This window comes from Eptesicus fuscus, chromosome 4 (assembly GCF_027574615.1).
Source record: "Eptesicus fuscus isolate TK198812 chromosome 4, DD_ASM_mEF_20220401, whole genome shotgun sequence".
Classification (NCBI taxonomy): Eukaryota; Metazoa; Chordata; class Mammalia; order Chiroptera; family Vespertilionidae; genus Eptesicus; species Eptesicus fuscus.
Window position 1 is genome coordinate 35,698,918 of NC_072476.1, and position 22,760 is coordinate 35,721,677.

At 42.1% G+C, this 22,760-nt stretch overlaps 1 protein-coding gene across 2 annotated transcripts in view; it reads right to left on the reverse strand.

Moving 5' to 3' along the window:
* The window catches only part of CCDC192 (coiled-coil domain containing 192), a 209,173-nt gene that overhangs the window by 158,824 nt on the left and 27,589 nt on the right, over positions 1-22,760 (reverse strand). For both annotated transcript variants that reach the window (XM_028145174.2, XM_054714936.1), the window contains exon 3: positions 21,449-21,556. In XM_028145174.2, coding sequence (XP_028000975.2) covers positions 21,449-21,556 — 108 coding nt within the window. The remainder of the gene's footprint in view (positions 1-21,448; positions 21,557-22,760) is intronic.

The following is a 22,760-nucleotide window of genomic DNA, read 5'->3' on the forward strand; positions in this document are numbered from 1 at the left end:
CATTCAATATTATTTTTTATTAGTTTTAGGTATTCAGTATAGTGGTTAGTGGAATGTTTCTTAATTTAAAAAAGTCAACATCTTTGGTCATTAATTAAGGAAATCAAAATCACAATGAGATTCCATTTCACAGTCACTATGATGGCTGTAATTTAAAAAAGGAAAACTAAAAGGGGTTGGTGAAGATGTGGAGAAATAAAAACCCTTGTCCATTGCTGGTGGAAAACAGTTTCATGGGTCATCAAAAAGTTAAAAATAGAATTACCATATAGTCCAATAATTCCATTCCTAGGTATGTACCCAAGAGAAATAAAAACATATATTCACACAGAAACTTGTATACAAATGTTTATAGCAGCATCCTATCTAATAATAGACAAATATGCAAATTGACCATACTTCCGACACACCCACAAGCCATGTCCACAAGCCATGCCCACCATCCAATCAGAGCGAGTATGCAAATTAACCCAAACCAAGATGGCTACAGCCAGAGAGAGCAAGGTTTCCTAGGTAACAGAGGAAGCCAAGCTTTCCACCTGCCCTGGCCAGGCCTAAGCCTCCACTCAAGCTACAAAGTTTCAATTATAGAAGGTAAACAAGTTCAAACAAATGGCAGCAGAATGGAGCTTGAGAGAGCAGGCCAGGGTTGCTCCTGGCAATAGGGGAAGCAAAGCTTTCTGCACACCTGGCCGGGCCCACCCGCTTAAGGCAACAAAGTTTCAATTATAACCCCAACACAAATGGCTGCCGGCCTCGGAGAGAGCCCCAGGCTTGGCTCCGCTCCAGGATACAAAGTTTCAATTGTAGAAGAAAAATAAATTCCAGATACCAGGGCCTCCGCTTGGGTTGTCAGGGGGCATGGCTGGCCTGCAAACCACCACAGGCCCCTCGCTCAGGCCGCCCCACACCACAAGGGAACCCCCACCTGATCCGGGATGCCCTTCAGGGCAAACCAGCTGGCCCCCACCCCTGTACCAGGCCTCTATCCTATCTAATAAAAGAGTAATATGCAGATTGATCATCACTGCAACACACAATATAGCTGCCCCCATGTGGTCAAAGATCCTGCCCCCATGTGGACACAAGATGGCCACCACAAGATGGCCAGCAGGAGAGGGCAGTTGGGAGGCACCTGGCCTGCAAGGGAGGGCAGTTGAGAGGGACCAAGCCTGCAAGGGAGGGCAGTTGGAGGTGATCAACCCTGCAGGAGAGGGCAGTTAGGGGTGACCAGGCCGGCAGAGGAGGGAAGTTGGGGGCAAACAGGCTGGCAGCAGAGTGGTTAGGGGGTGATAGGCTGGCAGGCAGAAGCGGTTAGGGGCAATCAGGAAGGCAGGCAGGCAAGCAGTTGGGAGCCAGCAGTCCTGGATTGTGAGAGGGATGTCTGACTGCCCGTTTAGGGATCTGACTGCCCACCGGGATCGGGCCTAAACGGGCAGTCAGACATCCCTCGAGGGGTCCCATATTGAAGAGGGTACAGGCTGGGCTGAGGGACAACCCCCCTCCGTGCACGAATTTTGTGCACCGGGCCTCTAGTTATTTATAATACCTAAAAGTGGAAATCCAATATGTTCATCAACAGATGAATGGATAAACAAATTGTGTCTTATACATACAATGGAATATTACTCAGACACAAAGGGGAATGAAGTACTGACACTTGCTATAACTTGGATGAACCTCAAAAACATTATGCTAAGTGAAAGAAGCCAGGCACAAAAGGTCACATATTGTGTTATTCCTTTCATATGAAATATCCAGAATAGGCAACCCATAGAGACAGAAAGCAGATTAGTGGTTGTCAGGGAATGGGAGGAGGGGAATGGGGAATGATTATTTAATGGGTACAAAGTGTTCTGGAGGTGACAAGAAAGTGCTGAAACTTTTGAGAGGTGGTGGTTGCACAACATTTGAAGGCTCTAAATGCCACTGAATTGCATCCTTCAAAATGGTTAATTGTATGTTATGTGAACTTAATCTCTATAAAAATAGAAGAAAATGACTTACTAATTAGCTCTCAGTGGTCAAGAAAATTGTTAGCATTACATCCATTTATTGAATGTTCTTAGAAAAAAAAATAACAAAATTGAATTGACTGGTTTTATTTTAAATTAATGAACACAAATGTCAGGTACTCAATAATGCTCTGAAACCAAAATATCATTATGTTTTTCTTCTAGTAAATTAACTTTCCCTGAGATAACTATTTATTACTCTCTACTCTTATCTAATGTCATTTCATACTTTGTCTTCAAAATTCCACTTCACCCCTCACCCCGATGACCACCTCATCAACAATTCACAGAAAAAATAGAAGCTGCCAGATGGCTGGCTACTCCCTCACCTTCCCACCAGCCAGTATATAAACCTTGCTGCAGCAGACACTGCTAATCTGTTTCCCAAGAGTTGTTTCCCATTTATCCCTTGCTACCAGACAGTAGATTTGGATTAGCTAGCAGCCATGTGTTTAGAGGAGCTTGGCTTTGTCTAGCCTCAGGGAATGAATCACAACGAACTAAGCCAGCCATGTTGGTCTCATTCCCGGGTATATTAGCAAAAGAGTATTTTAATCATGGGCCTGTAATCCTTGGAGCCTGAGGAGACAAATTTTACCAGATTTGTAAAAAAAAAGACACACAGGAGGAAGCACACCCCTTTTCCTCAGGATGTTTTGACTGAATATAATGCTTAAAACTGCTGCAGATATCTTACAAGTGTGGCACAGTCAACACTGAGGATGGCAGAGCCAAGGACGGCCAATGCCTATGCTCTTGGTAACATTCTTGAGCCACTGAATTAACCAGCCCTGGAGCTGCCTCACCTCCAGACTTATTCTTTTGTGAGAGGATGGCCGGCTTTCTGACACTACTGTAATTTGGCTTCCGTTACGGGAAGGGGAAAGCATCTTCATTGAACAAATGGAGAAGGAGTTCTGACTATCAAAGGCCAATCCTTCCCATTGGTTTTGAATCCCATCTCATTTGTTTCAAACAACACCTTTGCTTCTGGAATTTTCACCCTGCTCCCTCAATCCATTTCTGCATTATCTACTTCACTCTTTCCGGATGATTCTATTCAGCATATAAACATGTTACAGCAAGTCTCATGATGTATGAAAGCTGTCCGTTGAACCCTCTGCATCTCCATCTCTAATAATTCAATTTCTATGCTCCTTTTCCCACTCAGACTTCTTAAAATGATTGCCTCGCCACACTCTTTCTTACATATTCTCACTCTTTTTCTTTAAAAATATTGGCTTATATAACTGGGAAGTCAGAAATAGATTTTTGTTTTACTCACAACTAGATTTCACAAACTCCAAAGAACTCATAGTATCATCTCTTTTTAACTCTCTATCTTGGCTCTCCTCCTATGTGTTAGCCTCATTATTTCCCAGTGCAGACAAACTTCCTTCACCGCAGTGGGAAACGTTACCTCTGGCCTTCCTGGTTCATGACCTCACGTGTCAGACAATTTGCTCTCCAGTAACAAATTGAAAAAGGACTTGGTTTGGCCCATGCCTGTTCATATGACCTCTCCTGGGTCAATATTTATGGTCAGGAAAACGGAATATCATATTGACTGGACCTATGTCATATGCTCAAAGATCATTCCCTCTAGTCAGGAATACTGTGGTTGACAGTCACAGAATTATTACAAGATTGAAGCCAGGAGGAGCAATTCTTCAGTAAAGGTAGACATAAAAACAGAGGCCAGTTAAATATTAGTTCAGCACAATTACACCTTCATGTTCATAAGTATATTCAATTCTTAAAATGCTCCCGCATAATATGGTGCATCTATCCTACGTAATCCAAAATGCACTCACCTCCTCCTGAGAGGACACAACCCAAAGTCATCTCAAGTTACTGCAACTACCTTCACATTTAGATCTCCATATTAAGTGTAATACTCCCTAACTCAAATCCAGATGAGTCTCATCATCATATGGCACCTAAAGATTAAATAGAAAATGTATCTCCCTAATATGTCTAAAATTCCCATTCAGGAAAAGGCAAGGGAAACAACTTACATTGGTGGGAAGCTATTGCAAACACCATATTCTACTAGTCAGAGATAATAAAGCCTGTCCGGGCAGCGCAGTGACGAAGGTTTCTGATGTTTGATTCTGTTGCTGACCTCAGGGAGCCTTTTCTTCTATGGCCACAATCAAGAAACAGGCTAGAGGGCATTCCTTTGGTGGAGGTTGTACTAAGTTTGAGTTTTGGTATGTCATTAATTCCTATATTTGCCAGGACCATTTTAGTTATGTTACAGAAACACAGTATCCATTGCCTTAGATCAGTGGTTGGCAAACTCATTAGTCAACAGAGCCAAATATCAACAGTACAATGATTGAAATTTCTTTTGAGAGCCAAATTTTTTAAACTTAAACTTCTTCTAATGCCACTTCTTCAAAATAGACTCGCCCAGGCCATGGTATTTTTGTGGAAGAGCCACATTCAAGGGGCCAAAGAGCCGCATGTGGCTCACGAGCCGCAGTTTGCCGACCACGGCCTTAGCTTAAAGAGAGAAGTATTAGGTCATTTAGCTAGGAAATAGAGGCACAGCTGATTCTGAGTCTCAAATTAGATTCTCAGAATTTTCTCACTCTACCATCATTGGCCTCTGTCTCTCTCCAGAAAAAAGTTTCTAGTGTCCGGGAAGAGAGCTGACCTGAATTATATTTCTCTCCTAACCTCTTCAGTTGGCTTCTGTCCTCCACAACTCTACTGCAACTAATCTTGTCAAAGTAACCGATAATCCACATTTTACCAAATGTAATGGATAGATTTCTGGTCATCTTTTTTAACCTCCCAGTAAAACATTACGTTTGAGCATCCCATGCCTCTTGAAACACTCTCTTCTTTCTGCTTCCAGGATATGATTCTCTGGATTTCTTCCTGATTCTCAGTTTCCTTGGCTAGATTTCCCATTTTTTTTCCAATCCTCTAAATATCGAAATCTGAGAATTTGGTCCTTAGCCCAACTCTCTCCCTTATCTGCACTAATTCTCTAGCTGATTTCATTAGGTGCCATGATTTAAACGCTAGTCACATGTTTATGACTCAATTTTTTTACATAGTGTCAGACACACACACACACACACACACACACACATACACAAGTAATATTATCACTTGAATGTATACTACTAAGCATCTAAAAATTAGTGTATTCAAAATGAACTCTACCATATATCTTCCCCAAACTACTCTCTCTCAATAAGTAGAACCACCCATCCATATGTTTAAACCACAATATATCTGAAACTTCTCTTTCTCTCATCATTCATCCAGTTGATCACAGAGTACAATGATTAAAACCTCACCATTAAGTAATGTAAATTTTTATGTTCCTCTCCTTTCATTGCCTGTACTCCTCCAAACCCACACCCATATACACAGCCATTAATACTGCAGAATAGGTTTCTGGTGTCACTCAGAAACCACTCAAAAACAAACTGAGTTGGCAAACCTTTTGGAGCTCATGCTACAGAGAAAGGAGTGACTTCATTTAAAAACAAAGGCTTCCCTTGTGCTAAGTGCTTCACAAGCTGACTTAGACTAGTACTATAAACTATGAAATTCTTTGGCAATAAATAACAGAAGCAAGCACTTTAAAAATGGCCTAACCTATCTGTGGAATGGGCAGGAACCTCTGGGGCTGAAGATACACACTTAGTTCATAGAACTGGTTTGGTCTCATTTTAATTTTACAGCTAAAAACAAACAACGGATTCCTCATCCTACCCCAATCCTAGACAGAACAAACTTTAACATTTATTAATATTTCTGCCTTTAGAAAGTTATTTCCAGCCATTTCTAGTTCATGAATATCTTAAAGTAGACCTCCAAATGCCTATAATTTAGACGCATAGTTACCCCCTGGGTTAGTTTGCTAGGGCTGCTGTAAAAGAGCGCCACAAACTGGGTGGCGTAAGCAAAATAACTTTATTGTTCATAGTTCTGGAGACTAGAAGTCTAAGATCAAGGTGTCAGGATGGTTGGTCTCTTATGAGGGCTGTGAAAAAGAATCTCTTCTCTGTCTCTCCTCTAGCTGCTGGTGATTTTCTGGGGATCGGTGTTCCTTGGCTTGTAGAAGCATGACCCTCGTCTTCCTTCATCTTCATGTGGCTCTCTCTCTGTATTTCAGTGTCCAAATTTCCAACTTTAATGAGGACAACAGCCCTACTGGATTAGGGGCCCATCTTACTCTAATATGTCCTCATCTAAACGAATTGCATCTGCAACAACCCCATTTCCAGATAAACTCATATTCTGAGATTGAATTTGAAGGGGACACAATTGAACCCATAACACCCCTAAATGTAGAAGGTAATGAAGGAACATTTGAGCTCTGAGTGAAAACAGAAATATTTAATGAGAGGTCAATAAATATAGGCATACCTCAGAGATGTTGTGGGTTCGGTTCCAGACCACTGAGTATCACAATAATGGGGGTCACACAAATGTTTGGTTTTCCCAGTACATATAAAAGTCATGTTTATATTATATTGTAATCTATTAAGTGTGCAATAGCATTGTGTCTAAAAAAATGTACAGATCTTAATTTAAAAATACTTTATTGCTAAAAAAATATTGCCAACCATCATCTGAGCCTTCAGTGAGTTGGAATCTTTTCGATGGTGGAGGGTCTTGTCTTGATGTTGACATAATGTTGATGGCTGCTTTTGATGGGTGTGGTGGCTGCGTGAGACTGGGTGGCTTCGACAATTTCTTAAAATACGACAGCAATGAAGTTTGCTGTTTGATCAACTCTTCCATTCACAAATGACTTCTGTGTAGCATGCAATGCTGCTTGATAGCATTTTACCACAGTAAAACTTTCGAAATTGCAGTCAATCCTTACAATACCCTACCACTGCTTTATCAACTAAGTTTATGTAATTTTCTAAATCTTTAGTTGTCATTTCAACAATCTTTATAGCATCTTCATTCATCTCAAGAAACCACTTTCTTTGCTCATCCTTAAGAAGCAGCTCCTCATTGGTTAAGGCTTTATCATGAGATTGCAGCAATACAGCCACAGCTTTGGGCTCCCTTCTAATTCTGGTTCTCTTGCTGTTTCCATTGCAGTTACTCTTGTAGGGAGTGGTTCTAGGGTCAAGCTTCAGGCTGACCTGTGGCAGGGCCACAAACAAGTCCCAGCCTGGAGGGCAGAGCTCTCCTAGCATAATTAAGCCTGACTTTGTAGCCCTCCCTAATTCCTTCCTAAGTAGCTAATGGGCTGTGGGAGGTACAGCAAGTGTTGCCAAAACAAGAACATTTGTATACATGTTAATCTACTGGTATTAGGCTTGCAGGCTGGGTCTTTTGTGTCTTCATCCAGACATGGGAGATCCACCCAGCCCCAGTGGTATTCTCTTGTCTGTCTTTTCTTCAATACTTCACCGCCCCTCCTCGGGTTCACCCTTGGCCATGCTGGCACAGCACAACTCTTCCACTCAAGTCTTGAATCCTCAAAATCATCAATGAGGGTTGGAATCAACTTCTTCCAAACTCCTGTTAATGCTGATAGTTTGACCTCTCCTCATGAATCATGAATGTCCTTAATGGCATCTAGAATGGTGACTCCTTTCCAGATTTCCAATTTACTTTGCCCAGATCCATCAGAGGAATCACTATCTGTGGCAGCTATGGCCTTACAAAATGTATTTCTTAAATAATAAGTCTTAAAAGTTAAAACTTCTCCTGATCCATGGGCTGCAGAACACTAATCTTATTGTGCATCTCCCCCAGAGCTCTGGGTGAACAGGTGTATTATCAATGAGCAGTGATATTTTGAAAAAAAATTTTCCCTGAGTATAAGTCTCTACACTGGGCTTAAGATATTCAGTAAACCATTTTGTAAAGAAATGTGCTGTCATCCAGGCTTTGTTATTCCATCTATAGAGCACAGGCAGATTAGATTTAATATAACTCTCAAGAGCCATAAGAGCTTTGCAATGGTACATGAGCACTGGCTTCAACTGAAAGTCCCCAGCTGCATTACCCCTTAACAAGAGAGTCAGGCTGTCCTTTGAAGCTTTGAAGCCAGGCATTGACTTCTCTCTAGCTCTGAAAGTCCTAGATAGCATCTCCTTCCAATATAAGGCTGTTTGTCTACATTGAAAAGCCCTTGTTTATTGTAGCCACCTTCATTATCTTAGCTAGGTCTTCTGGATAACTTGCTGCAGCTTCGACATTAGCACTTTCTGCTTCACCTTGAAGTTTTGTGTATGAAGATGGCTTCTTTCCTTAGAACTCACAAACCAACCTCTTCTAGCTTCAAAACTTGTCTTCTTCAGCTTCCTCACTTCTCTCAGCCTTCTCAGAATTGAATTAGGTGTTGGCTTAAGGGAATGTTGTAGCTGGCTTAATCTACTCTCCAGACCACTAAAACTTCTTTCCTGTTACAATAAGGTTGTTTCACTTTCCTATCATTGTGTAATCACTGGAGTAGCACTTTTAATTTCCTTCAAGAACTTTTCCTTTGCTTTCAAAACTTGGCTCACTGTTTGGCATGAGAGGCCTAGCTTTTGGCCTATTTCAGCTTTTGACATGCCTTACTCACTAAGTTAATCATTTCTAGCTTTTGATTTAAAGTGAGAGACCTGTAACACTTCCCTTCACTTGAATACTTAGAGGCCATTTTAAGGTTATTACTTGGTCTAATTTTAATATTGTTGTGTCTCAGGGAATAGGAAAGCCCAAGGAGAGGGAGAGAGACAGGGCCTGGTCAGTTGGTGAAGTAGTCAGAACATGTACAACATTTATCAAATAAACTCGCTGTTTTATATGGGCAAGATTGGTGGCATTCCACCCCAAACAATTACAATTGTATCATCAGAGATAACTGGTCACAGATCACCATAACTAATATAATAATAATAAAATTTTTTACATATTGTAAGAATTACCAAAATGTGACACAGAAACACAAAGTGAGCAAATGTTGTTAGAAAAACAGCACCAATAGATGATTGATATAGGGTAGCCACACACCTTCAATTTGTAAAAAATATAATATGTATAAAGTGCAATAAAGAAAAGCACAATAAAATAAGGTATGTCTGTAATTGAAATATAGTGGCAAGGCCCTTGTATAAAGAGTCCTAAGAGTCCTTTAATCTTCTAAAGAGATTCTTTGGGCCTTATGAATAGATAAGAGTACCAGAGAGAAATGAGACATGGGAAAACGTGAAGCAATTAATCATTGGCTTTGATGTAAAGGTCAAGTGCTGTGATATAAACGTCCAAAAGCAATAATGTCAGATTCTGAGAAATTGAAGCCAACAATTGCAAGGGCCTGGGATCCATTCAAATAATGTAGCCAGTCCCTCTAATTCCAGCACATTCTCAGAGCACATTTTTGGGATAGGGCACAGACTTACCCTGTTGGTAGGACTCTCAGGGTTGACTCAGGAAATACATTCTGCTATCCTTGAGTTTCTCTCAGAGGTCTCCCTTTCTACTCAAGCCTCCTAATGTCTAACTGCTAGAGTCGCATACCTGCTCAGTATTCGATCTTTCATGTGGCATTTGGAAAACCTCTCTGTAGACTTGTGAGAGAATAATCATGAAAAAGGCCAATAACCTGTTAGTATTATTATGCAAATATTTTCAACTTTATCCCCTGAAGGGTATCAGGGACTGCCTGTCACTACATATCTATTCAATAATGCTGAGAGACTTGTATTTATACAACCCCAAATATAAACATTAAACTCTTCTTGAGGCTAATAAATGAGATCTTCATTCACAAAACACATGGTCATGCAAAATTTTCTCTTTGAAATCCCAGGGACTAAAAAATGGGGGGAAGAAGAAAAGTTTCTTTCTATCCCCTTTCTCACCCTTTAATGTCTCCTCAGCTACAGTTGGTATAGTGGAAAGAGCATGGGCTTTGATATCAGGGAGATAAGTGGATAAATCTTAACTTGATTTGAGACCTCAGGGAAGTCATTCTCTGTATTTCTTCCATGAGGCATATGGTGTAGAGATACAAGTAGACAATTATAGTTGGTGGGGGTGGAGAACTGGGAGAGAAATTATGAGAGCACCTGGGAAGGACATCTAATCCAAACTTGAAGGACGAAGAAAAGCATTTTGAAGGAAGTAGCATGCAATTGATGGATAAATTTGTTGGAATTTATTTGATAACTAGTGGCCTGGTGCATGAAATACGTGCACGGTGGTGGTGGGGGGCTGTCCCTCAGCCTGGCCTACACCCTCTCCAATCTGGGACCCTTCGAAGGACGTCCTACTGCTGGTTTACAGGGATCGGGCCTAAACCGGCAGTCGGACATCCCTCTCGCAATCCGGGACTGCTGGCTCCTAACCGCTCACCTGCCTGCCTGCCTGATTGCCCCTAACCACTCTGCCTGCCAGCCTGCTCACCCCCAAATGCCCCCCTGCCAACCTGATCACCCCGACCTTCCCCCCTGTGCCAGTGTGCTTGCCCCCAAGTGCCCCCCTGCTGGCCTGCTTGCCCCCAACTGCCCCCCCTGCTGGCCTGCTTGCCCCCATCTGCCCTCCCCACTGGCCTGCTCGCCCCCAATTGCCCCCCTGCTGGCCTGATCACTCCAAACTGCCCCCCTTGTTGTCTTGATCACCCCCAACTGACCCCCACTGACGGCCTGCTCACCCCCAACTGGCCCCCTTGCTGGTCTTCTAACCCCCAACTACACCCCCTGCCAGCCTGATCACCCCCAACGCCACCCCCCCCCCCCCCACTGGCCTGATCACCCACAACTGCCTTCCCATCCTGGCTTGATCACCCACAACTGCCCTCCCTCCTTGGCCTCTAACTGCCTCTACCTTGGCCCCATCACCATGGCTTTGTCCAGAAGAATGTCCGGAAGGTCTCCCAGTCTAATTAGCATATTACCCTTTTATTAGTATAGATAGAGGCCTGGTGCATGGGTGGGGGTTGGCTGGTTTTCCCTGAAGGGTGTCCTGGATCAGGGTGGGGGTTCCCCTGCTTGGGGAATGGGGTGGCCTGGGCAAGGGGCCTGTGGTGGTTTGCAGGCCGGCCATGCCCCCAGGGGGTGAGGGCCCCCGCTGGGGGTGTGTGGCCAGCCTGGGTGAGGGGCTGTGGGCTGTTTTCAAGCTGGTCACACCCCCTTCAGGGTGGGGGTTCCTGCTGGGGTGCCTGGCCAGCCTGGGTGAAGGGCTGATGGCTGTTTGCAGGCTGGCCATGCCCCCCAGCAGGGACCTTCACCCTATGGGGGCATGGCCAGCCTGGGTGAGGGGCTGAGGGCTGTTTTTAGGCTAGCCACACTCCCTGCAGGGTGGGGGTCCCTGCTGGGGTGCCTGGTCAGCCTGGGTGAGGGGCTGAGGGTGTTTTCAGGCTGGCCTTGCCCCCTGGCAACCCAGGCTCCCAGCCTCTCCTTGACCAGAGGCCAGGGCGGGCAGGAACCTTGGCTTCATTCATCGCCGGGGGCAACCCAAGCCTCCTGCTTGCTCCAGCTCTGTGGCCGCTGCCATCTTTGTTGGGTTAATTTGCATACTCACTCCTGACTGGCTGGTGGGCATAGTGGAGGGACGGTCAATTTGCATGTTTCTCTTTTATTAGTGTAGACAGGAAGTGGGTAAGAGGAGGTGGTGGAAACAGAGTAATTATAGCCAGAAGCAGAGAGAGAAGAATGTTTAATTAAAACTTGGCTCTAAGGAAAAAGTCCTTTGTTTCTTCATACATGAGAAAGGTAATGGCCGAAACTGGTTTGGCTCAGTGGATAGAGCGTCGGCCTGCGGACTGAAAGGTCCCAGTTTCGATTCCGGTCAAGGGCATGTACCTTGGTTGCAGGCATATCCCCGGTAGGGGGTGTGCAGTAGGCAGCTGGTCGATGTTTTTCTCTCATCGATGTTTCTAGCTCTCTATCCCTCTCCCTTCCTCTCTGTAAAAAATCAATAAAACATATTTTTTAAAAAAGAGAAAGGTAATGAAGAATATAGTACATTAAAAAAATTGGTGTAATTGTGATATGCAGGGAGTGGTGTAAAATAAAGCTGAAAAACAAGCAGAGAGTTCAGACTACCAATGATTATGAGATCTGCTAAGGAGTATAGATTTGACCCTGACAGTAAAAGGGTGTGTGGGGTGGGTGCTAATTAGGATTTAAGCCAAGGAAAAATATGAGGTGTGTGTGGAAGAATCTTCACTCGGGCTGTAGTGTTGAGAAGCCATTAAACAAGGACCTTTATAAGAGTAAAATCAGGAGAGACCTCTGTAATTGCTGGCCTGGATAAGGACAATGATGGTGAAGAGAGAGAAAAAAGAAGATGGATTCAAGAACTATTGAGAGGCATCATCATTCAAGTACTTAGCAATTGATTGAATGTGTGGGGTGAGGAAGAGAAAAGGATCAAAGCAGCACAGATTTCTAACATGAGCCACAGGGTGGCTGGTGGCACTTATCCCTGGCCTAGGAGATATGCGAGAGGAACAGATCTGGGGCAGGAAGCTAAGGTGCAGGTGGAGCTTGAATTGACTCTGACCTTGGTGGAGATATTTAGTAGGCAGAGTATGGGGTCAGGAAGAAGATCAGACTAATGATGAAGACTTGGTTCTTCTCAACAGATTGTGTGCCCTAAAGGCAGTTCTCTAAGGAAGAATGTATAGAAAGAACAGACATCAGGGTTGTAGTAGGGACACTATTTTCCAGGGATTTTAGGAGAAATGCATAAACTGACAAAGCAGAATGCTTAGCTTATCATCGTACAGGCTCAATAAATATTTATTGAATGAATATGTGAATAATTGAACCAAGGCATATACCTAATTTACTAATTTCCTTGTAGAGATTAAGCAAAGTGAAAGCAAGTTTGCCAACTTTGAGAAAATCTTATGAAGAAAATACAGGTTATGCCCATGCAAAAAGATCCCTACTTTTATCAACAGAGCCATAACTCATAAGGCACAAGGCCTTTTGCTTTTTCTTAGACAAGAAAGTCACATTTATTAGCACCCAGTCAGCTATTTTAAACTAACCTCTGATCTTGACATTTACAAGCAAAAGGAAGTCTTTAGTTATGTAACAAACCAGCAGTCCATGCATCCCGCCTGTAACAACAATAACAACAGAAGCCCATTTGTCATTGTGCCTGACTCTATTCAAAACAACACATCTCTTCACTAGCTTGGATTTTTTCCCTTACATTCTCTGAGGCTGCCAATTGATGTCTGACAATCCAGTAAGGGGGTGAAGATTGACATCTGCTTAGATAGGAGTGTGTGTGTGTGTGTGTGTGTGTGTGTGTGTACACTCACACATGTTTTAAAAGGAAACTCTTATGTTGTAAAATTAACTAGAATTAAATTATTTAACAAAATTCCCAATAACTACATTTTTATGATGATACGGAAACCCATGCCAGGTCAAACAAATGGCTTGTGATTTTATGGCATTAAAGTAGACTTCCAAATAGATTGGAAAACAAAAACTCATTCACAAAAACTCATGATTTCAGATTGGCATATCAAGCATAATTTCTGAGCATTTGCAGAAATGAATACTCCTACCAAGGGCACAGTACTTATTTCAAACAAACTTGACATCAACAGATCCACTGTTGCATTTAAACAATGAAAAAGAACCAGGACATTTTTTTTTTGGGGGGGGGGTGCAGGGTGGACAATCTAAAATCAAATGCAGCAAATCTCTTTGAGCCACTTATACACATATTCAAAAGTCTAAAAATTTGCTGGAGATCTATATTCTTTCTGTTCTTAAGCTTAAGGAAATACAGACTGACAAATCTCAGAGGGAAGGGGTGGGGGTAGAGGGGCAGGAAGAGATTAGCCAAAGAACTTATATGCATATATGTATAGGCCCATGGACACAGACCATAGTGTGGTGAAGGCCTGGATGGGGGTGGGGGGTGGGGCAGAAGCGGGGTGGATCAGGGCAAAGGGGGAAAAAGAGGGGCATCTGTAATACTTTCAACAATAAAGATAAAATTTTAAAAAGAAAGTATAGATTGAACATGGAGAGGCAAATAATGGGAGTTTGTTTTAGAGTCTTAGGTATAAAATGATGAATAACTTTTGGTTATTAGAGTCAAACATACTAGTCTTTTGTCTTTGTGTTTGCTTGCTTATTATACTGAGTGCTAAAGGTAAACGATCAGTTAGAAGATTTATTCAAACCCCAGCTATTGCATAAGTAGGAGAGGTTCATTGTGATTCTCACACTAAGAAAGGGTGTGGGTAAAGGACCTGGGAGACTGAATCTAAGTTCCACCTCAAAAATTTACCTGGGGTTTCCAAACAACAGTACCTCATGAAAGTCACCATTATAGAGCAATGGAATAGAATTGAGAGTCTAAAGTGTTATACATCTATAAACAATTGAGTTTTGATGAGGCTGCTAAGACCCTGCAATGGGGAGAGAATTATCTCTTCAACAAATGGTTCTGGGAAAACTGGATATCCACATGCAAAAGAACATTAAAGTTACCAGGACAAAGCACTATGTACAACAGTATGGTCAAGGGGTTGAATGAGCCAGGCAGAGACTGCAACTTGCCAGGCTAATATCTGTTTTCCTCTTCGTAATAAAAGAATCCCCATGCTCTTGGAATGGCAGTGTGTCCAAGTAAATATCCACATTTTTTAGTCCATGGGAATAGCAGTGGTCAGGGATATATCAAAATTTGCTAAGGGAGTTTTTGAGAAAAGCACTTAAAGGGGCTGCTCAGCTGGCAGCTGTCTTATCCCTGTTTTGCACTTGCCTTTTCCTTCTTCATGCTGCCTGACATGTGACTAGAATGGCTGCAGCCACGGCTGCATCTTGGACTTTGAGGCTGGAAGCCTTGTCTGTGAATACCTAAGAAGACAAGGCCCAGGCCTCTGAGCATTGCGGGGCCACCACGCCTGTCCTCAGCTGCCTGTGTCTAGACTGACTTTATATGAGTGAAAGATAGACATCTACTTGTTCAGGCCATTTTTATTTGAGTTGTTTGCTTTATGTGCCCAAGACTAACCCTACCTAATTCATCAGTTCCTGTGTTTGTGGGGCACATGGCAAGGGTGAAGAGGAATCTGGGCCTGTAGGATTGTGTTAGGGCTGGAATTTAGCTTCAACTTGGGGTGGAAACTTGCTAGAAATGAAAATTCCTGATCCCCCACCCCAGATCTCCTGAGTCGGAAACTCTGGGAATAGAACCCAGTCTAACAAGCCCTCCAGGTTCCAGTTTGGGAACCTAGGTAAGTTCTTGTTGTTCAGAATTGCTTGAGTAGGAATTTAAAAGCCACTTCTTTTCAATGGCTTTGGCCTGTGACCACATGTTCTTAAGAATAGGGGCATTGAATTTTAAAAATTCTTAGGTTCTAACATCAGCTTCACTGCTTATTACCTGTATGGCTTGGGCAAATGACTTAATGTTTTTAAGTCTCATTTTCTTCCTGGGGTTATAATAATAAAGCCCCTCAGAGGGTTCTTGTGTGGATCACATGGAATATCTATAAATCTCAGCAGAGTACCTGGGACACTGTAGATGCTTAATAAATGTCAGTTCCTTCACTCACTGTCTATCATTTATGATGCATAGCAGGCACACATTCCTGCAGGATCCGAGCTTAGACACCCCCTCACTGCATCCCCTTTCACTCTTTGTCCTCATTATGGCTCCTATTATTCTTTAAAATGGAGGTGAACCTTAGGCAGGGAGATGGGGGCGGGGGGAGAGGGAGGGTAAGAAAAAGAATCTTCTTAGAATGTTACATAAATGGTCAAGTTCACTACAGAGTGAGGATACAGGAAGGCACTGTTACAAGTTTTATTTTTGGCCTTCGGCAACGTTCCTCACCAGGTAAGGAAAAAAATTATACTGCACTGCCATATAAGCTATTACTAAGAAGTTAGAAAAAGGTTCATATGTGTTTTTCCAAAAATTGGGAAATGAAACAATCACAGTCACCTCCATTGAAATTTCTTTTTATTTTGAGTATCACCAATACATCTCTCTTTATGAAAACAAAAGGGGCAACATTATTTTTATGCTCCAAAGGTCATAAAGGTTCTCCTGCTGTGTCTTGTCTCATTCCTACCTGAAAATAAAAGGCTAGAGTAAAGGTCAAGTCGCCCCTCGCCCCGCGCCCCGCGCCTAAACATTCCACTTCCTAGTGTTTGCATCAAATCAGGACATCTCTTTCCTAACTAGTGTTTATTATGTAAACTAATATTAATATGTAGCTAATATTTCGCTGGGTATGGTATCTAGAAGATGCTTAAAGCTAATTCTGACTACATCGTTGTTATTGGACTCACCTCCTTGAAATGATCACAGATCCCCCCCATTCTCCAATTTCCTTAAGAAAACCCTGCAATGACCAGACACAAGCACTGCCCATTCAGCTCCCAGGCTGGGCAAAATCAGAGAATGGGGGAAACAAACAAAAGGCCAAAGAGATGATGCAGAAAAGAACAAGATTAGCTATGTAAGTCCCTTTACCAAGTGAAAAGCTGAGAAAGAGAAGAAGAGAAAGTAGGTGGTGAGAAAGCCAAGTGGAGACAAGGGAGCTGGGGTGGGGAGGGTGACTTTCCTTGGTTGAAAGGCTGTAAGATTGTGAGGGCTGGGGAAGAGCTGTTGTGTTATGTTTGAGTAGCTTTCAAACACTTTGAGAGACATTAATAAAAAAAGAAATGTCTTACATACACACACACCAGCCCATGACACGAAGAATCACACAGTTTCATTATGACCACTGTCATGAGTACAGATAAGGGAACCTGTATTGAGAACCTACTAAGAGCCAGATACACTTATTTAATCCTCACAACTGCCCTATGAAAGCAGTATGTTTACCCCCTTCTAGATAAGACAGCCGTGACTCAGAGAAATTACGTGAATCGTCCAAGGTCATAGAGCTAGCATGAAGTGGAGTGGGAACAAAGCCTGTGCTCTTTGGGGCCTGCTGCTGGGGGCTGGGAACCAGAGGCACCTCCGGAGCTGTCTCACCCGCGCATCGTGTGCACTGGGGTGTCTCTGCATCTCTGCTCCATTGTGAAACTTGGGGTTTTCCTGACATTTTCTCAGCACAAAAGCTGTGGGATGTTTGTTTGTGTAAGGTCGAAAATGCAGCCCACCAGCATGGCTTTGTCCCTCCCATTGCACAGGTGATAAATGCCAGCACACATGCAAAAACCACTGCTATGAGTTGCTCCAGAAACCTTTTTACTCTTCTTTCCTTCTCTTCCTTAATACTATTCCCTTTTTCCTACCCCCCACTTCGAGTTCTTTATCTACTACTCATTTCCAGGCATTTCCTTTCACTGATCTTCAACTATCTATCTATATAAAAGCCTAAGTAACCATTGCAACCGTATGAACGACTGAACAGGCTGCGTGGGGCAACCAGGCTGGCAGGGGCATTAGTGAGGGATGACCAAATGACTGAGTAGCAGGCTGCATGGGGCAACCAGGCCGGTGGGGGGGGGGGGCGCAGTTGGGGGTGATCAGGTCAGCAGGCAGAGGCAGTTAGAAGTGATCAGGTCAGCAGGGGGGCAGTTAGGGACGACCAGGCTGGTGGGGGGGGGGGGGAGGGGCAGTGAGGGGCAATCAGGCAGGCAGGCAGGTGAGTGGTTAGAAGCCAGCGGTCCAGGATTGTGAGAGGGATGTCTGATTGCCAGTTTAGGCCCGATCCCTGGGATAGGGCCTAAACTGGCAGTCAGACATCCCCCAAGGGGTCCCAGATTGGAGAGGGTGCAGGCTGGGCTGAGAGGACCCTCTCCGCCACCCCCACCCCCCCACACGAATTTCATGCACCGGGCCTCTAGTAGAAAATACAATCAAGTATTTTCTTTAGCAAAACTTGGTAATGTTTTTTACTATTGTAACCCAGGACAAGAGTTGGATTCTTATGACCCTTTTTACTCTGTCCAACTAAATTGCTGCAAACTCGCTTATTATAGCTATGAATAGCCCAGATTATAAGCCATAATTGCAAATTATCCTGATCTCATATTTCTTTTCTGTTTGACAATGGTGACATGACTGCAGAGAAATAAAGAATAATTGTTAGCTAGAGGGGAGCCAACAAGAGTTCTGTTTACTATGTGACCTCACAATCTCTTTATTTTCTCATTATTTCTAAGCTTCTTTCTTCCTTTTTTTAAAATCATAGTGAAACAACAGAGATCTTGCTGAAAGTAACCTTAGAAAGGTTCAATGTTGGTCTTGAGGCTCAGGACCAACAAATTCTTATTGTAGATGAAACCCCAGGCATCTATACTTTTCATTCTGAGTTAATTTTTTGTTCTTCTCTAAAAGGCAAAGCCAGGGGTAACATTTTGGCTGATAGTGAGAGTTCCCTTTTCTCAAAGACAGAATCCACTGGTTCACCACACCATGAGCTTCCAACTCCCTAGTTACAGCACAAATCTTTGTTCCCGCCATTTCCTCTGCTCTCCTCTACCCACCCATTTCTAGCCCACTTGGCTGGCATGTCTGGCCTGTGCTCAGCCACAGGGCTGGCAATTTTTATTACTGGTGAAAGCCAGCTAGCATTCTCACCATCTTTGTGACAAATCATGATATTTAAAAGAAGCCTTAAGATGTATACATGTATACAGGCATAAGTATTCCTACACACACACACACACACACACACACACACACACACCCATCATTGTCTTGAATACTAAAGACAGTTTCTCTTCCTGCAACCACTTAGTGACATAGCCTGCTAAGGAAGAGAGTGGCACCCAGTGGACAAATGTTTGACTGTTTGAGACAGGTGTTCCATGCAGAAATATTCTCGTATCTTAACCTTAAGAAGTGTCAGTTGCTCCCCTTCCCTTTCACTATCCTTCTGTCTTCCCATTGTTAAAATATCTACTGAATTTAAAAATGGGGAGGGGGAGTGGAATGTTCTTAGAGTTCTTACCTTTTCAAGAATAAGACTAATCGGCCCTAACTGGTTTGGCTCAGTGGATAGAGTGTCAGCCTGTGGACTCAAGGGTCCCAGGTTCGATTCCGGTCAAGGGCATGTACCTTGGTTGCGGGCACATACCCAGTAGGGATTGTGCAGGAGGCAGCTGATTGATGTCTCTCTCTCATCGATGTTTCTGATTCTCTATCCCTCTCCCTTCCTCTCTGTAAAAAATCAATAAAATATATATTTTTAAAAAGAATAAGACTAATCGAAAACACTGGAAGAAGCAACAATTTCAGGATTAAATCCTCTGAGAACAGTGTCTATAATTGATTAACCCATTTCAACAGTAACAGTGGAGATAGCCGAACCTAGTAAAATACTCAACTTTTAATTAAAAATGTAATATTGAAAATGCTTGCCATGTGCTTTTGTTTTTTTACACATTGTACCCTCCTTTTTCTCAAAACATTGCCAACTTCCAGTCAAATTCACTTGGTTATGCAAATTTGGCAACTCCAAGGACAATACTTCAGGAAAATAACACAAATTCTGCAACTTAATGATATTGTGCAGTTTATCTGGCAGCCATACAAATGCTGATTTTGCTCTCTACATCTTTCATCGATTGTTTTGGTTGTGAACCTCTTGGGTAGAGAAGCTCCGAGTATATGTCATCCTTCCTGAAACACCTAACTAGCATCTTACTCCTGCAAGGTATAAAGAAGGTAAATAAAATCCAGTTTCCATTTCATATATTGAATCTTCCAAACACTGAAAAAAATGGATCTAATTTTTTGATGTTACATAAAGGGATCATTGAGTTAAGTATCTTAAATATTAGGGGCTCTTTGTATTGAATAAAATATTTTATAAAGAATAAGAGGATTTAGTACTTTATGGGTGAATTGAATTTTACTGATTTAAATGAGAAATAATTAAAAGACATTCAATTACACAATAAACATATATCTTAGTGCAAAAGTTAATACCAGCTGGAGTGCCCTTTTTTAGTTAGCCATTCAAAATTTCTTCCAGTATGGAGGTTAAGAAATTCTTAGTTGTTTTTTTTTCCTTTGAAATGGTGCCTATGTTCATTATTATTATTTTTTTCATAATATTGCCACAGTTTGAAGGCTTGTTTTTATTTATTTTAGAGAAAAGACCAGTTGGCCAGCCAGGGTTATGGCTTGCTGCTGACATGGAAACTTTCCCAAATGGCTCTGGGCCTAGGGCAGCACCTTTCACTAAATGATGTAAGTCCCCCATGACCCTTTGCATCAATCACATTTAGTCAGTAAACAATACACATATCCTGGCCCTGGCCAGGTACCTCAGTAGGTTAAAGCATTTTGTCCTGATTTGCTAAAGTTGTGAGTTAGGTCCCTGGTTAGGGCACATACAATCAACCAATAAAAGCATAAATAACTGGAACAACAAATCAATGTTCCACTCTCTTCTTTCCTCTTTCTCTAAAATCAATAAATAAAATAAATGAAAATAGACGCACACACAAAAACACATCCCAAATTAAGACATGCACTTTTTTGGTAAATTGAAAAAGAAACAGAGGCCATATGTGTGTGTCCCACTACCTTCCATGTTAATTACACTTATTTTTCTCACAACACAAGCATCTTTCCCCCTAGTTTCTGCAAAAATTCTTGTAAAATGTCATGCAATCAAATTTTGCTGGGCAAACCTTTGTTATGAAAAGCAAAAACAACTCTTAAAATTGTTTTTCAAAAATGTCTAAGAATATATTATTAAAACGTATCAATCCATGATAAGTCAATAGACGTTTATAACATTTCAGAGTGTCTGCTGTCCGTTTTCCTCCACTGCCTGTCACCAACAGTGAGCAGTGGGCTCTGTAGGCCTCAGGCTCTAGGCAGCTTTGTTCTCTGGGGCTGAGCTCCCTGCCCAGGAGAAAGGACAACAGTAATCGTGGGATTTGCACCACACACTGTGCTGTTTCGAAGTGTAATCCTATTGGGAAATGGTCCAGGCCCTAGGCTGAGCTTTATCGATACCCACACTCCCTGTGTCTGACGTCAGAGACCTGCTGTGTACGCAGGTCCCCTATAAAGCACCCAGGCTGCCCAGCATGGGCGGGGCTCCTCCTAGGACCTGCCTGACTTCTGTGAGTTTCTAAGATCAAGAGGGAAGCCAGTATTTGGAAAATTCTTTTTCCTTAAATAATTTGAGAAAATTTCTTCTGTGTTGTTCCTATAGGTTTTTATCTTACCTTTGGGCCTGTTTATAATGCAAATATGCTTCACTTATTCAGGAAAACCACTTGCTTAAAGATTGCTTGCCTGACTCATGGGCTGTGGTGAACGAAAATCAAAATATAATCGTAAAAGGAGTTGTAAAGGCTGAAAAGATCCATACAGATTAAAGTAATTATTGCTTTATGTAAAATGAATGAAATGCTGTATGTATGTGTGCACACGTGTGTGCGAGTGTGTGAATAATTGCAGAGGTTACAGCACGTATTTAGATTGACATTTGCTCTACTGAACACTAAGAAACACATCTTTCCATCACCAATGATAGGCATTACCTGCTCAGATAAAGCTTTAGCCTTTTCTTCCGCTTCCTTCAGGCAAACCTCCAAGGACTTGAGATGTGCCAAAGTAAACGTCATCTGTCCAGTTTCCAGGGACTCTTTCTTTAAAATAACAACCAAGTATTACTGTTTGACATGGATAATTTCCTGAGCATGTCTCAAACAACTTTATGGACTAAGGATAGGCTTTATAAACTCATACACAATATCTCTTTTTCTTCTTCAACACAGTAATAAAACCATGAAACATTACAAAAGCAATAGCCTTATTTAACATTTAGTTTCTAAAGGCAAGGTAAAAATGCATATTAAAGTATAACAATGAATAGTTTTAAAAAGTTCAAATAAAATTTCTCATGTTGGAATTTGGTCATTTGGCAACTTTTATTCTTGATATAAAACAAAAACAAAAACAAAACAAAACAACTTTCCCTCAAGAGGTTACAACTAAAATTTTACGTTCTTAATAAGAGATGTCACCAAGAATGCCTACAATTTTAAACATTCACCTATCTTGAGAAACAGTCATTTGAATTCAGAGACTCTCTTGTTTCCTATCATTTTCTTATCAGAGGTTCCATTCAAGCAAATATACCACCCAGTTTAGAATCAGATCATCCTTCCCCAGAACACAGCTAATACGGCTCAAATCAGCAGATGTGTAAAATGGTTCAAAAGTTGCTTTTTCTCATCTAAAAGCAGAAGAGTATGCAAAATTGGCATGGACAAAGCAGTTGCTGGCCCCACTGAGACTGGAGTGCTTACTGCCTACTCTTTGGCAACTGAGATAATTAATTAAAGTTATGCACAACATGAAAATTTAAAACGGAAAACTTGCTGCTCTGGTTTTTTCCCTTTGCTTTAGGAGCCCACCGATTTTACGTATGTGCATTTCCTGATGATACAATAGAGCCATCTGGTGGCAAATGGAACCAGCCATGAAAATAGAGCATTCATTCAGTTCTTATAGTTGTTCCTGTAGCACTCTGACCCTTAGGGCCATGCCACAGGCCTCAGATATAAATGACACTCACGAGATGAGCGGCAAAGGAGTAGCTCTCAAACAGCTTGGCTCCCAGTGGCTGCAAATCTCCAAAAGTTGGCTTTGGGGGATGAACATTTTGGGCTAGAATGGCCACGATGACTCCAATAATTTGAAGTCATTCCCCCAAACCCCCAATTTTTTTTCCCTCCAAAATCTAGCCTCAAAGCAAAGTTTTTTACACTTACAGGTAGTTTATGCTATAAAAACATTATATGCAGAAAGGGGAAATTGTCAAGAGGCCAAATTTGTCCAAAAAGATTG